Source organism: Arachis hypogaea, chromosome 13 (genome assembly GCF_003086295.3).
Source record: "Arachis hypogaea cultivar Tifrunner chromosome 13, arahy.Tifrunner.gnm2.J5K5, whole genome shotgun sequence".
NCBI lineage: Eukaryota > Viridiplantae > Streptophyta > Magnoliopsida > Fabales > Fabaceae > Arachis > Arachis hypogaea.
Window position 1 is genome coordinate 38,612,354 of NC_092048.1, and position 16,978 is coordinate 38,629,331.

Here is a 16,978-nt window from a genome sequence, read left to right on the forward strand (position 1 = left end):
TCGAGAGTGATGGGAGGGACGAGGGAGCGTGTGCTGCTGCACCGTTGGAGATTTGGAGTGGGTTAGGGTTGGTAACGCAAGAGTTGGGGAGGGGGTTACTGAATGCTAAACGGCGCGTTTTGAGTGTTTTTGGGCAAAGCAAAAAACCGGCCGGGTCCCGATTCGGTTCGACTGACCGGTTACCGGTCGGTTTAGCGGTTCAACAACGTTTTTTATTTTTCCCAGTTTTAGCATAAAACCGAATCGTAATTCTCACCGGTTCGCGGTTTAACCGGTTCGATCGGGCAGTTCAAACCGGTTTTCAGAACATTGATTAGAATATTATCTGAAATGAGTCTACCTTTGAGAAAAGCACTCTGATTTGGGCTTATGATTTTATTCATAATACCTTGTAGTCGGTGCACCATAACTTTAGAAATAATTTTATACATAACTGAGGACAAACTAACCGGTCGTACCTGAGTCATGTCACTAGCATCTGGCATCTTTGGAATCAAACAAATTTGAGTATGGTTGAAATTTTTTAGAATTCTGCCACTGTGAAAGAAACTTCACACTGCCTTAAAAACGCTACCTCCAACTATATCCCAGAAAAAGTGAAAAAACTTAGCTATAAACCCGTCATCACCAGGAGCACTCTGAGCATGAACACTGAACGTAGCTCTTTTGATCTCGTCCATAGTTACCGGCCTTTGGAGCCTACGGTTCATGGAAGCTGTAACCTTAGGCTCCAAATCCTCCAAATATGGATTCGGATCAACCGAACAAGAAGAAGTAAAAATATCGCAGAAGTAGTCTTCAGCTACCTTTGCAATATCTTCCGGTTTCGATGCAATCTCATTGTTCCTCCCAACTAATCTCCAAATTATGTTCCTTCGCACCCTTGATTAAAATTTCTGGTGAAAGAATATGGTGTTCTGATCTCCTTCTTTTAGCCATTTAACTATAGATTTTTCTCTCCAATAGCTCTCTTCTTTCATATATGCTAGCTCCAACTTCTCTTCCAATCTGGTAATCTCCTCTCTCCCATTGATTCCAGCCACCCGCAGCTCCTCTAGGCTAGCTTGAAGGTCCTTAATTTCTTTCTGAGAGTTTGCTTTGTGAGTTATCTGCCATTGAACTAATCTATGTCTACATTCTTTTAACTTTTGGGCGAAGGAGAACATAGCCGAGCCTACTACTTCTATTTTCCACACTTCACTGACAATTCTTTTGACATCATCTTCTCCACACCAACGTTCCTGGTATTTAAAATGCCTTTTACTATGCCAGGATTGAAGTTCAGTTTTCATCAAGATAGGAGCATGATCCGAGCCTGATTCTGTGAGCATGTGCACCACTGCATCCGGAAACTTCAGCTTCCATCCCATCCCTACTAAATAGCGGTCAAGCCTCTCCTTCACCAAATCCTCTCCTTGTCTTCCGTTTGTCCATGTGAAAGGCCACCCCACCATTCCAATATCCACTAATTCGGTGCTATCAATAAAATTAATGAATGTTGCAATGGTAGTTGCTGATTTTTGGCCTCCACCCTCCTTTTCCACTTGACTTATTATAGCATTAAAATCTCCCGCTATTACCACTTTTTCTTCTAGTTATTGACTCATTGTTGTAAGCCCCTCAAACTGTAAGGCTCGAATTTGTTCCGAATAGCTCAAATGGACACCAATGAACATCCATACCCCATTGTTTCCGAACTCCTTAACTTCAACTGCTACAAAGAAATCCCCGCTGTTTATAATTTGGACATTGATGCTATCCTTCCAAGCTAGCGCAAGTCCTCCTGCCATTCCTGAGGGGTTAACAATATGCCAGTTTTTATAGCTGCATGCCCGGAGTTTTGCTTCCACTTGTCAAGATTGGTTCTTTGTTTCACTTATGAACACAATCTCGGGGGAGTGGGATTTACATATCCCTTTTAGGGTGTGAATTGTCAGGGGTCTCCCCAAACCCCGACAATTCCAAACTATAGTTCTCATGGCGCCTTGGGTACCATTTGTAGGCTAGCACCCTCCATCCCCTGTTCAACTGCATTTTCATCCTCTGTTCTTGCTTTCTTTGTAGATCCTTCAACTATACCACTCATCAACCTTTTTTTGGATCCAGCTTTAGTATCCAACCCTCCAGTACCTTGTCTTGCTAATTTTTTCCACTTCCTGCCTTCCTCTATTATGAGACATTGCCCAATAGTGAATTGCATAGGTTGTCCTTCATCCTCCTTGGCATTGGACTGACCAGCTATGATAACCTCCATGCATTCTGTTCTAGAGTTGGCTAATTGAGGTGACTCAGGTGCTGCCTTGTTGCCAGCATTTTGTGGTTTCAAACTTTGTTCCTCCTCTTGTATTGACATCCCTGCAAATTCCTCCAATAAGCAGTTTAAGACCGGCTTTTTCTTACGTTGAGTAGCCTTATTCTGATTCTGGGCTGAGTTGTTGAATGTTCTTTCTCTTTCAGAGTTAATTCGTATTCCCACTTGGCTAGCTTTAACCATTCGCCAATGTCATCCTCTTTTACCCTATCACTCTCTGTGTCCTTCATCAGATCATGGCAGTTTTTCACCTCGTGCCCCAATTTTGCGCAATAGGTACAGAACTTTCCAAGTCTCTCATAGTGCAATGCCACCTCTACCTCCTTTTTATTAGGTCCTGCAACAATTAACTGATCCCTTACTTTCTTGGTAGCTTCAATATTGATCTTGGCCTTTACAATCCTAGTTTCTCTGCCTCTCATCTGAAATTTACCTACTTCAAACACTGTGCCCAGCCTCTCTCCCAATTTACGTCCAACTTCGAGGGTTTTAAACGATTATGGAAAACCCCAAAATTGAACCCAAACTGAAAAATTGGAAACAATTTCTTCATCACTGTTCTGATCTTCCTTCCATCTCTTGACATGGAGCACGTAATCCTTGAATAGCCATGGAGAACCACGTTTAACACGCAAGACATCTACCTCTTTATTAAAAAAGAATTGGAAGTAATTGTCCCCTTTGTCACTCACGCTAAATCCCTCTGGATTTCCCCATATAGCCTTTAAAGCATTCCCCATGGTTCCAACTGAGAAGGTTTTGGAAGCAAAGAATCTGCCATAGAGACTATTGGAGCAAGCGTTAATACCTTCTGATATGTCTGCCTCTTCCAGCAGAATCACATTCCTACCTCCTTTTTGGTTGTCTTTCTTTGTCCGATCTTCATCCCTCCTTGCCTCAGCCATGCTGATTACGTAGATTATCTTTGTCGAACTAGTAGTTAGAGATTTGTGTTGAAATTTAATTGATGTTGATAGTGTAGCCTTGACGGCAGCAAAGATTCTGTTAAAAATCCTAACAGAGAACTAGAAAACTCTAACAGAGCACTTGTCCTCGATTCCGTTCTAACTGGCTTTTCTACTTCACCTCACCCATAATGGTGTTTTTTATGTGGTGAACACTAACAAAATTCTAATTCACAATAATCTTGATGGCAATGCCAAAGAAATTATTGTGTAGTTAGTGTTTACTGTTCTATTGTGTATGATATGGTAGGTGAAAATAAAAACAAATGTGAAATGTGTGTCAATGTATATTTGTTGCTATTTTTTATTTTTTTATTTTTACTCTTATTAGAACTACACCCTCCTCCTTTATTGGGGTCAAGAACTTGCTATAACTAACTATAAAAATAATAGCAAGCTATATAAATTTAAAATCACATGTAAAAAAAAATTGAAACTGAGATTTCATACAACATGTTAAATACAAATTTAATAATAAAATAGAGTGATAAAATGATAACAAAAAAATACCTGGTAAAATGATAAAAAAAATACTTGTAAAGAATATATGAAGTAGGCGGTTCAGATGAAACATTGTTTGAAAATGGTGGTAGAGGGTCAATACTTCCAGCAAATGAACCATTACGTGAAAATAGTGGCAGAAGGCGAGTACTTCTAGCAAATGGAACCTTGCATGAAAATAGTCGTAGAAGGCTAGTATTTCCAATAGAAATAAAAAACATTTCTTTACGGAAGTAATAGAATAACTTATTGAAAAGGAGAAATCATCTATTTTTTCATCTTTTGTTTGTATGTTTTAACTTCTTTTATTCTTTAACTTATTTCTTCTATCTGATTTTGGCGTACGGTTGTGTCTAATCTAACATGCGGGGCTTTGCTATTTCAAAACAAGAAAAATGTCATAAGAAATTAGGAAAACAAAAGATTCTGATATTCAAAAATCAAAAAACGAAATCTTACAAAAAAATCAGACTTATATGCAGCGACCCATATGCTACAGATTATTCAAGCGACGAAGATACTGGTTCTAATAAGCGAGCTGTGAAGGAAATTCTGGTTCTAATACCTAGGCCTGGAAAACCAAAACCGAATCGTATGAAAATACCTCACAAGTCACAACTTTTATACTCAAAGAAAAAGCACGTCGTCAAGCATTTTCAGAGGGATTCGACGGCGGAAGAATGGGAGATTTTCAGGTCAGATTCGAGATCCGTGTTGACGAACTCGATTATGGCTTGGTAATAAGCATCATGAGTTTGAAATGGCTAAGAATGGCGGGAACACGAAATTGACATGTCCTGAAGCAAAAATTGATGTTTCAGTGGAGCGAGTTGCGCCACCGCCGTTGCCCATAGACAATATCTTTCTCAATTTGGAGGAACTTGAAAACAGAACATTATACAATAGTAACTACTGCTTTGATGATTGTATTGATGGTTGTTGTAGTTCTTATATGGAGATTGTGGAGAAGGTAGTAGCGGCAATTTGTCCCTTCTTGACGTTGATTTAGTTGACATGGACATTAGTTGGATCGACATAGCTTTCAAAGTGGATGGCCACTAAAAATATTTGTAGCAGTAATCCATGAAACTATATATTCTCTAAAGACAGAGAACAAATTTAAATTCTGGTTAAGATATGCTTGTCTCACATATATGGAACACTGGAACATAATTAATAAGAATACAAATCCATATGCTTGGATACATTTTCACAACCTGAGGAAATTGTTTAAAGCAGGTAAAAAATTAGTGCAATTTAATTTATTAACAAGTCGCTAAATTGCAAACCATGCATCTACCATATCCCGTTCCCTCTTCCCCTATTCTCATCACTGACAAATGAAAGCGTCATTCGAAACTGATACTCTTGCATTTTGCACGCACTAATATTTTATTCGTATGAATGTGATAATTAAGAGTAATTAGATGATTTAATAGATTTAATTAAAGGCTTAGTTTTAATTTGGATAAACAACTTAAATAAATTCTTTAAAAAAAATTTAAAATATAAAATTTTTTATTAATATTAGCTTATAAATATGTTATTTTGTATTTAAATTTTTAGTTATAAAAATACTTATTTTAAAGTTGTAACGTTTGAATAAATGACTCAAAAAATATAATTTTTAAAAAAAAAATTTAAATAACAATGATAATAGATAACTTTTAATATTAAATGTTAATTTTACATAACCTAATTATTAAAATTACAATCAATTAGACAATTAAGTCTTTATTTACTCTCTTATTAGTTCCATTTTTCTAGAGCTTTGAACATTCTATTCTTTCCTAGAATTCCTTCCTCCCTTATATTGGGGTCAAAACTTTATTGTAACAACTATAAAAAAATAACAAGCTATATAAAAACAAAATCACATGTAAAAAAATAAAATTGAAATTGAGATTCTATGCCACACACAATGTTAAATACAAATGTAATAATAAAAATAGAGCGGTAGAATGATAAAAAAAAATACATGTAAAAAATATATGTGGCAGATAGAACATTATGTGAAAATGATTGTGGAGGATCAGTACTCTCAACAGATGAAACATTGCATGAAGATGGTAGTAGAGGGTTAGGGGTGGCAACGGGGCGAGTTTTTGCTCTATCCAACCCCGCCACGCCGTACAACAACCCGCATGAAATCCGCCCCACTTCTACCCGCGGGTAGTAAAACGTTGAACCATAACCCGCCCCTGTAATTATTAAAATTCAATAAATAAAATTAAATTTCAAAATTTATATAACCATCATCACATACATAACATAAATTAAAGTAAAAATTTAAATATGATACAATATTATTAATCATTTACTAATTATTTTACATATATTATACATATTATATATTAAAATTATATATATTATATATATAGCGGGGCAGGTAGGGGCAGGTATTACCTAAATCCGACCCCGCCCTGCTCCTCCCAAGAACCCATCCCGCTAAAAACCCGCTCCGAGTGAGTAGGGGCGGGATGGGTACCCGCGAGTTCGGGTGGTATTGCCATCCCTAAGAGGGTCAGTACTTCTAGCAGATGGAACATTACGGTAAAAAAATGGTGGTGGAGGACCAGTATTTCTAGCAGAAACAAAAAACTTTTTTCATCGAGCCAAAAATGACAGTAGTATAATGATCTCTTTTATTTTGAAGTAAAAAAGTTTTTTTAATGGGAGTGATAAAATAACTTTTGAAAAGAAGAAAAGTCATATTTTTCTATTTTTTCTAAAGTTTTGAATTAACTTTTGCTACTTTTCAAACGAGCTCTTAGTTTGGTAAAACTTTTGTTTTTTAAAAAAAAAATTTTAAAAGTTCGTTTTTAAAAAGTTGTAGTATTTATATTTACTAAATTAAAAATGACTTTTAGTAAGTAAAAGCAACAATAAATATATTTAGTAAAATAATTTTTAAAATTTAAAAATATTATAATAGACATTAATGTAAGAATTAAATTTGAATATTAATTAATATAGAATGTAATATTAAACTTTTTAATTTTGATAAATACAAACCAATTTTAAAAAGTTCATCTTTAAGGCTTAGTTTGGTAAAACTTTTACTTTTTAAAAATAATTTATAAAAATTAATTTTTAAAAGAAGACTTTTTAAAAAGTGTAGTATTTATATTTGGTAAATCAAATTAAAAATAACTTTTAATAAATATAAACAACAATTATTATGTTTGGTAAAATAATTTTTAAAATTTAAAAATACTATAAGAGACATAAATTTAAGCGTTAAATTTAAAAATAGTTAATATATAAATTTATATTAAATTATTAAATTTTAAAAAACATAAACCTAACTTTAAAAGTTTTATCTTAAGTATTTTTAAAAGTATTCCAATTTTTTAAAAATTACAAATATAAATATATAATCTGTTTTATTTATCAAACATAAAATAAAGAGTTGGTAACTTCTTCAAAAAACTTTCCCAAATTAAATTTAAATGCTTTCAATTTCAATTTTAATTTTATGTAAAGTTAATATCAATTACGAAGAAGCAAATTAATTAAAAGTTCAGGTATAACAGCGACGGACCTACTCACAAGGTTGTGGGTCATTTGTTGCCGTTGAATCTTAAAAAACAAAAATAAATATATATCCATGTACATAAAGAGTCTATTGTAATAATATATATGTCCTCTTATTTAAAAAAAATAAATTATTTATGTGTAAAAAATTATGTTATTAAATATGAATATAATAATAAAAATTATTTTATTATATAAATTTAATCTATAAAAATTGGATAAAATTATATTTATTTAATTAACACTACTAAAAAATTAGTTATTACAGACGAATATTTCCGACAAATTTTATCCCACAAAAATACAGACGGAATTTTAGAAGAATTTTTTGTCCAAAAACAAAAAAATGAATTAGCATAAATATTGAGGTGAGATTCACTCATCGTGGCTTTTACTTTTATCTTGAGATCACTGATTTTCTCTGAGTTTTTGCTTCTTGTCATTGGTTATTTGATGCTAAATATTGGCTTCTTCTTTAACTTCTCACTTGCAGAATTATAGAAGGGTCAATCAGTTGCCGTTAAAGGAATGGATTCACAGCTTCAATTTTTGTCAAACACTAAACAAAGCAATGATTTTTTTGGAAGAACTTAGAAAATTGTAATAGTACTGGGATAAGATTTATTTATTCATTTTTTTCTGAAATAAATGGTTTTTGGATTTCTGAAAAACTTCATGTGTGATTCATTTTGTTGCACTTGCTGAAGTCTCACAGGCTTCTTGCTCTGGCTGGCATAACTGAAGTTGGACTAATGCCTGTGAGCCTCCTCCTCCTACTTGAATACTATATGGAATTGGAATAAATCCATTTTTGTTTGTTGCTTCCATTTCGCTTGTGCCATCCTGCTACATCACACTTTCATTCTTTAGTAATTAGTTTAGTTAGATTTGTTTTCTGATTAGTGGATTTTTAGGTTTTGATTAGATTAGGTTTAGTTAGATTTGTTTTTTTTCTGATTTTAGTAATTAGTTTGATTTAAAATTTGTTGTTGAAACTTTTTTTCTCATGGTTTTTCAATTTTTGGTGTTTCCTTTCACTGCACTATCTTTTTTCTTTTACTGCTACTTTTTGCTGCAGTGTGATAGTGATCCTTCTACTTGGAGCTACATCAATGATCATGCTCATTTTCATATAGGACAGCAAGTTTGACTTGCTTCAGTAATAGCATATTCTGGTTGTTTAATAATGTAGAACATATGCATCTAGATTCTTTAAACTTTCTTACTTTGCATTGTTATAGGTGGTATGCTTCACTTGGGATGTATGATGTGGCTGTCAAGCATACGATGAAAATCTTGGCCTGCAGTCACCAGTCCAAGGCAACACAGGAATTATTCTTTAGTGACTTTCTTCAAACTGTGAAGGTGATAGTGACTCTATTTCCTTTTCAGATCTCATGCTTAGAACCTGATTGTTAAAATACTGAACTGCCAATAGTTTAATTTAATGTAATTTCTGATTGTTAAAATACTGAATCATATGACAATAAAATTTTCTTTTTGAGCATATATATTACTTATTTGAAAATTCATAAACTGGTTTTGTAGAATTGAATTTATGTGTAGAACTCAGCAGTCAGAATCTTGGTCTATCTATTCCACAACTATGCTTGAATTTGAACAAAAAATAAAAATTTTTGGTGTCAGTTTATCTTTGAAGTTCTATCTAGTACCCTTTTATGCCTTCATTTAAGGAATAGTATAAAAATTCCATTCATTTTATGCATAATTCATCGCATTCTTTACAATGGAAGTCTCAAGCAAGATTCTTTACATTTTTTTCTTTTATACTAATTTATAAATCCTAATCACTAGTTTAATTTGATTCCATCATTATTGTTGGTCTGTTAATTAAACAATTTGGATATTAATATACGTATAATGGCCTATGCAGTGATATATTCAACCTCGTGGGTTGTCTCCTGGAGCCAGCTATGGTATGCTATGCTACCAACTATAATGCTTTAATTTCTTGTGGTTGTGGCTCTAACTTATTTTGTTTTGGTATTTTGTTGCACTCTCTTCTTGTATTTTGGATGGCTCGTGGAAACGAACACAGTTGCCCACATAATACTACACAGCTCTGGTAATAATTAATAATTAATATGAAAGCATCAATTTTAATTTTCCCTAGTATCCACTGTATTACTCTGATAATTTTTGTTTTGTTTTTCAAAGAATTAATTCTTGTTGGTCTTTTCACTTTTTCACGTTTCTTATGATGGTTATGGGTGTATGTAAGTGCAGGTTGGGGAATACCAGGGTGCATATAAGGTTAGTTTATTGCCAGGTGTGTATCCGTGAACTTGTTTTGATCAAAGGTTTAACTTGTTTTTCTTCTTACATGTTACATTACTAAGGGGCTTCTGGAAAAGTATGGTCCTGAAAGGGTTCTTGATACTCCAATTATCGAGATTATTTTTTTTCACTCACAGTTCCTTGCTCTTTGATATCTTATCACTGTTTAATCCTATTGAAGAGTCATTGCAACTGAAAGAGAAAATTTAATAGTTTGTATCACAACTGACAAGAACAAATATTTTTATATCGGAAGATTTTCAGTTTAAAACCCAGAGGACTAGAGGCAGATTGCAAAAACTAAACTATCACATGAGGGGATAAATCCTATCCATCATTATCACTGTTTCTGTTTTCTATTAGTAAGGAGATGGCACTAATTTGTTTGCTAAATATATTGCAGGCTGGGTTCACTGGCATTGGAGTTGGTGCTGCTTACTATGGGGTCTAAGGCCGGTTGTCGAGTTTATGACTTTTAACTTCTCCATGCAGGTTAGAGTTGAACTTGATTACATTGTATTTTACTTTTTAATTAAAGCACCAAATAATTAAATTGCTGTGATGTCTTCTGAAGTTGGCCAAATTCTTCTTGATCTTTTATGTTTTACAATTAGAATACCAGGGTCCTATGATATGATATGGAAATTATTGATTTTCCACCTCAATCTGAATTAGAGATAAATAATACACTGGTGAATGGAGGAAAAATGTTGACCTCTATATTGGAACAATAGATTGAATTTATTGTTAGCTGTGTGAATCATAGTAGACATACATTCTAAGATATTTGATATGTGTGGTGTTTGACTTGTAGTTTGAATGTTACTTGACTCCTATGGCCATATGCATTAACCAATTTTAGACCTCATTGTTGGAATTTTGTTACTTATTACTCTTAATTGCTTGGCATAATTCTTTTAATGTCATAGTTACATATTATGTTAGAATGTAAAATCTCTTTCCTCTTCATTACAGCAATGTTGAGAAAAATATTTGTATCAATGCACGTAATTGAAAGATCACATTACTTGCTTCTTCATTAGGTTTATAATTGATTCCACTTATTGACTTGTTCTATTTTAACGTATGCACAGGCAATAGATCACATTATTAATTCTGCTACAAAATCAAACTACATGTCTGCTGGGCAAATATCTGTACCTATTGTCTTCAGAGGACCCAATGGAGCTGCTGTTGGAGTTGGTGCTTAGCACTCTCAAGTATGGATCTATTTCTACTTTTAAGCACGAACTTCAATTAGTTTTGCATTTTTGAAGAATTTTGCTCTGGTTACAACCTATTGAGCATAGGTATTATGGGTTTTATTTCTTATTGTATATCCTTCGACTTAGTTTTTGTGCAGTGTTATGCAGCTTGCTATGCCTCATGCCCTAGATTGAAGGTATTGTCACCATATTCACTTTATGATGGTGATGAGGATGAAGATGACATTGAAGACTATAGCTGATAGTTTTAGTATGGTTCAACAATATACTAGGAATTATAGTTGATGATCAATACACTTTATTTATGTTTTGAATTATATTGACTTGCTTGTTTATAGTACTTTTTTTTTTAGTTTGATAATACGATGAATTTGTTTATTTTTTGAAATATTATAAATATTCGAATACAAATTAGATAAAAATTTGTATTAAATTTATATTTATTTTGTATGAAAACAAGTTTATTTTGTAATTGAAAAAATAAAAAAAATTTCTATTTTACCTTACTGACGGATTTACAGACGGATTTTCTGTCTGTAATCAGAGTGTATGATGATTTTTCAAGGTTCAAATTACAGACGAAAAATTTGTCAAAAAATCCGTCTGTAATTACAGACAAAAAATCCGTCTAAAAATCCGTTTGTAATTACAGACGAAAAATCTGTCTGAAAATTCGTCTGTAATGACAGACGAAAAATTCATCGAAAAATTCGTCTGTAATTATAGACGGAAAATCCGTTGGAAAATCCGTCGTCTTCGGGAAATGGATGGAGAATTTACAGAGAGAAAATTCGTCGGTAACTGGTAAAAATCCGTCGGTAATTTTTCGATGAAAAAAATCCATCGGTAAATAATTTCCGACGAGGCTTTTACAGAGGGACAAAATCCGTCGGTAATTTCGTCGATAACCAAAAATCCGTCTGTAATAAAGACTAAACTTATCTGTATTAATCCATTTTCTAGTTGTATAAAAATTACTAAAAATTACTACTAATAATAATAATAATAATAATAATAATAATAATAATAATAATCCAATTACTTAGTCATTCAAGTTTAATTCTAACTATTCAAATATAAATGAAATTATTAGTATTTAATAATTTTTAATAATTAATTGAGATTATATATATATATATATATATGATTTATTTTATTTTATTTTATTTAGTTTTGGCTTTACATATAATTAAGAATAAGAGATATTTTCTATACATATATATTATATAAGAATAATTGTGATTTTTTATTTAATTTTTTGTTTTTTGCACAATTTTTTTTGTCTTTTTTACACAATTATAGAAAAGAATCGAATTTGATCCGTTTAAGTTATACTCTTGGTAGATTCTTCAACTGTTAAGTAATAATTCTTTTTTATATTATATTACATCTAGTATTAGTAATAAATATATTAAGCAACATGACTAAAATATTAAAATGAGAAAAAATATTTTTAAATTAACATACTTTTTAGTGTTAATTAAAATATGAAGAAATTTGATTAATATATTTTAAATTTTAAATATCTAAACATATTACAGGAGTGCTATATATATAAGTCATTTTAGTTTATAAGTCATATAAGTTGGGCCAAACCCAACAAAAAGAATGCTCACCCATACGAGCGTGTTAACACGCACGCTACTCAACAGTTTTCATAGCGTGTTTCATCTTCATTGTCGTTTTTTTTATTACTGTTGTTGTTGCTACATTTTTTTCACTCATTCTTTTTCTATTGATTTTGCAACATTATGTATTTTTTGTCTTCTTTGTTTGATTTTTTCTTCCCAAGAAGAATTATGAGAATATGAAATAAGAAGATAAAGAAGAAGAAGCAGCAGAAGATGAGGATGAGGAAGAGGAAAAGTTTTGAATTATGCAGAATTTATCGGCACACATACACCGAAAATTCTTGAATAATACACCCAAAAATCTTCGTGTTATACCAAAATTTACTGAAAATATAGAAAAAAATTTCCTCTAATACTGCATTTTTTTGTTCTTCTTTTTTCCTTATTTCTTTCTTTCTTTTAGTTGAACGAATATAAGTTCATGCTCTTCCAAAATGATTTTGTACCATTATGTATTTCTTCTTCTTCTTTATTTGATTTTTTTATTTTTATTCTTGTTAAAAGTGTAAAATAAGAAGAAACTTGAGAAGATAAAATAAGAAAAAAAGATGAATAAGAAAAAAAAGAAGATGATGATGATGATGAAAAAGAAGAAGAAGAAGCAGCAAAAGATGAGGATGGGGGAGAATAATAGTTTTGAATTATGTAAAATTTATCAGCACTACAACAAATAAGGGTTTTTGCAACGGTCAAAAACCGTTGTCGTAGATTGAAAAACCGTTCCTAAAACTTTAGGCAACGGTTTTTTACCTGTGGTATATGCGGCCGTTGCCAATGCTCAAAGGCAACAGTTTTTTACCTAAGGCAACGGTAACAAGAAAACCGTTGCCTTAGTTACTGACATAGACAACGGTTTCGAAAGACAATTTTAAACAACGGTTTTGAACCGTTACTCAATAAGCAACGGTTTTAAACCATTCTCTTTCATGATGCAACGGTTTAAAACCATAACTAGATAGGCAACGGTTTTAAACTGTTGTAGCTTTATTATTCACAAAGCCAACGGTTTTAAAGCGTTACTGTTCGTGTCATTTTTCGGCAACGGTTTTAATACCATTGCCATTTTGTAGTCGTCTAAGACAACGGTTTTAGAGCATTACCGTTGATGTCATTTTTTGGCCATTTTGTAATCGTCTTTGACAACGGTTTTAACACCATTGCCTTATGTGACTTCTAACAACGGTTTTTTATAATATATAATTCTTTATATACAATAGTTTTCTCATGAATGAAATTAGTTCCAACTTTTTTTTTAATTTAGTGTCAATAAATAATCTAAATTATTTGAATCGAATTACTATAGAAAAAATAAATGAACATTTCTCATCAAATTTGACTTATAAAAATTGTCGTAAGATCCACAATCACATTATATCATCATTTTTCAAAATACAATAAATGTCTTTCTGCTTATACTTTTCAGTTTTCACAATCTAAGCAGGAATAATTAAGTTATGCAGTGTTATCTGTATGCTAATTCTCTAAATAATAACTAACTCTAGCATAAATGTTGAAATCGACATGGTTAATATTCTTGTATCTTAACATATTACAAAATCATTCAAGCTAAAATTGAAGTTAATAAGGGATGAAACTTTCATGGAAAGAAGAACCAACATTACAATTTTATACCATCTCCTTCTGAGGAACATAAAAGTCAGATAAGATAGAACATTGCACGTGGGCCAATATCCTTCATTGGCTTTGAAATTATTTGCAGCATCTACAAAATAAAAAACATATTTATCAATGATCAATTTGTGCCAAGATATATATATATATATATATATATATATATATATATATATATATATATATATATATATATATATATATATATATATATATATATATATTAAGTACTTATAGTTAAGCTACAAAATAACAAGTGGCTCTAGTAATCTGATGAACCCATAGAAATGAAAAATAAACAAATAAACAAATTATTGCTGGCAAACACCAAGACAGGAAGAAACTATATACACCACGTAACAGATTGCGCTGCATTTTTACATGAAATTAATACAAAGAAATTACAGTGGAGTGAAGCTAACCTGAAGATACTCAAATATAGTGCTGAAAGAAAGCTTTAACAGGAGACCACTATCCACTGCCTGCAATAGTATGATATTGTATTAAGGCTACACTTACTAACAAAGACAAAATGGAATTAGATGGAAAAAAAATAATGAAATGACAAAATCTTAGCTATAGATCATACAGCATGATGATCCACGATAGCTGTCTTCACTGCTTTAGAATAAACCTCACAGACTGAAGTATATAACAGCATTCAGCAAAATACAGAAATAAGAAGAAATGAAGTGGGCATGCAAAATAACATCATTACAAAATATCCAATTATCATTTTGAGTGGTCTTCATCTAAAGACAAGGTTAAAAAGCAAAGAAAATTGAATTATATGATGAAATTATATATATGATGGAATTTTGTCAGCCTTTAGTGATCAAGATAAAAATTAAGAATCTTCTATAGGAAGAAGAGGGAAAAAAATCTTACAAGGCAGTTAACATCATTGTTTCATACAACTAACGACCTACATGATCAAGTCTTTTATTTAAGTTTATCACATTTTTTAGTGCAAATTCTAATGTGAAGCATTGCTAGTAGAGTTATTGGTATCATTTTATTTATATTCTTTTCCTTCCCTTTTTTAATGGTACAAGAAGAGGATAAAGCACAGCATATCGCGCCTTCAGAAAAGACCTACACTCAACATAACCAGCAACATAGTATTCATTCCCCTCCAAGAGATCACCAAACAAATATCCAAGAAAAAGTTTCATTGACAAGAACAAGAACAAGAGCAAGTGCAAGAACAAATACTCAGTGGATGTGGCTCCCCTATGACCTGAACTAAAGTTGTCAACATAGCAAACGCACCGCTGCTCCAATGAAGCGGCGATGCCACCATAATTCACACAAACAATTCTCTTATCTATCCCATTTTCTGTGAAGGCAAGAACAACAATAAAAATCCACCATACATTATGCAGGGCAAGCATAAAAACTATTTTAAAACTCAGATTTCAAGATAACAATTCAGTAATCAAACTTCAATATAATCCATCAAGCAAACCAACTTATAACAACCAATTCAGCATAATCAAATACAATTAGGATTCTCTGCAATTCCAAACAATCAGAAAAACCGGTAACAGTCACAGCCTCAAACCAAAATCAAAACTAATTCCAATCATAACTCAGAGTAATCACCCTTCACAACCGCATCTAATTCCAATCATAACTCAGAATAATCACAATAGCTAACCCTTCTCAAACACATTTTAAGTCATTCACATCGATTAATTGATTCTTAACCACTATTAACCATTTGCAATTATCCAATTAACTTTGTAGGTATTCTAAAATTAAAACTATTAAACTTTAAAAATAAATCCCCTACCTCAGAGTATCGAACTAGCAGAAATTAATTGCGACAAACCCCTCTTTCTTAATCCATGGCAACAGCAGCAACATTTCCGATCACTTTCTAGCAGTAGCAGTGGCACCGGAGCAGGGAAAAGGCAGGGCAGTTCGGACCAACGGCTCCAGCAACCTCCTCTGGCGAGTTTTGTCCCTTTCTCCATCGTTGTTTTGTATCGCAGTGAACCATTAGTAGCAGAGGCCTCGATTGGTACCAGTGGTGAGTTCCAACAGTTGAGGATTGAATGAAGTTACAGCGGCAAGGAAGTCGGCCATGACAGCAGCAGCAACCCCCTTTCTGCGGTGACGGCAATAGAAGCTTCGCTGGCGGTGAGTGTGGCAGATTGGAAGAATATGGTGGTATTGGCGGCTCAGGGGAAGGCAGAACGGTGACAGCGATCGTGGCTCCAGTGAAGGTGACGGCTTCTTCTACTCCTCGTCCCGGTCCTTGGCTCGCGTCTCCCTCATCTCCATCTGGGGCTTCCCTCAGCGATGCAGAACTGACGGCGGCTCAGACGGTAGCGGTGACCTTGAAGCACGACGGCGACGAGGCGTTGGCGGCGGAACAGCTCCGTCGCAGCCTCTGTCTCCCTCTCACGCATGTCGTTCTCTTCCTCACATCTGACTCTCTCTCGGTCACCCCTCTACCTTCACCTGACGATGACAACGACGACCGCAGAACCCTTCCTAGCGCCATCCCCTCCCTCGCTTCTCCTTCCTCTTCTTCTCCATTTCCCCCTTGAGCTCCCCCTGTTTCTCGTTTCTTCCCTTTTCTTTCCTTCTGTGTGTGTGCGTTATGTTTGATTTAGGGTACAAATGGAGAAATTTGGGATATTAGGTTTAAATTAAAAATTTTTAGAATTAAAGAAAAATATATACAAGTAATATAATAATTTTTATAAAATATTTAAAATCAAATAACAATTTAGGATTTGAATATAATATTGTAAAGATTATTTTTGGAGCATATAAAATTTTATTTACTAATATATCATTTATTTTAAATAATTTTTTATTAAATTAAATTATAAAATGAACACACTAATCATATTTTATAAAATA

General features: G+C 32.8%; 2 protein-coding genes and 1 long non-coding RNA gene across 3 annotated transcripts; all 3 read right to left on the reverse strand.

Moving 5' to 3' along the window:
* Positions 1-551: 551 nt before the first annotated feature.
* LOC140177570 (uncharacterized) lies at positions 552-1,790 on the reverse strand. Its single transcript, XM_072210696.1, has 3 exons — positions 1,627-1,790; positions 997-1,476; positions 552-882 (listed from the first exon to the last, which is right to left on the reverse strand). Exons 1-3 carry the CDS (start codon positions 1,788-1,790, stop codon positions 552-554), a joined length of 975 nt encoding a protein of 324 aa, XP_072066797.1.
* A 1,018-nt stretch (positions 1,791-2,808) lies between these two features.
* LOC112733660 (uncharacterized) lies at positions 2,809-3,216 on the reverse strand. The gene has a single exon (XM_025782697.1). It carries the CDS (start codon positions 3,214-3,216, stop codon positions 2,809-2,811), a length of 408 nt encoding a protein of 135 aa, XP_025638482.1.
* Positions 3,217-13,815: 10,599 nt separating this feature from the next.
* Positions 13,816-16,709, reverse strand: LOC112735889 (uncharacterized). Its single transcript, XR_003168603.3, has 3 exons — positions 15,897-16,709; positions 14,524-14,583; positions 13,816-14,192 (listed from the first exon to the last, which is right to left on the reverse strand). It is a non-coding gene; the product is annotated as an uncharacterized lncRNA (long non-coding RNA).
* Positions 16,710-16,978: the final 269 nt, after the last annotated feature.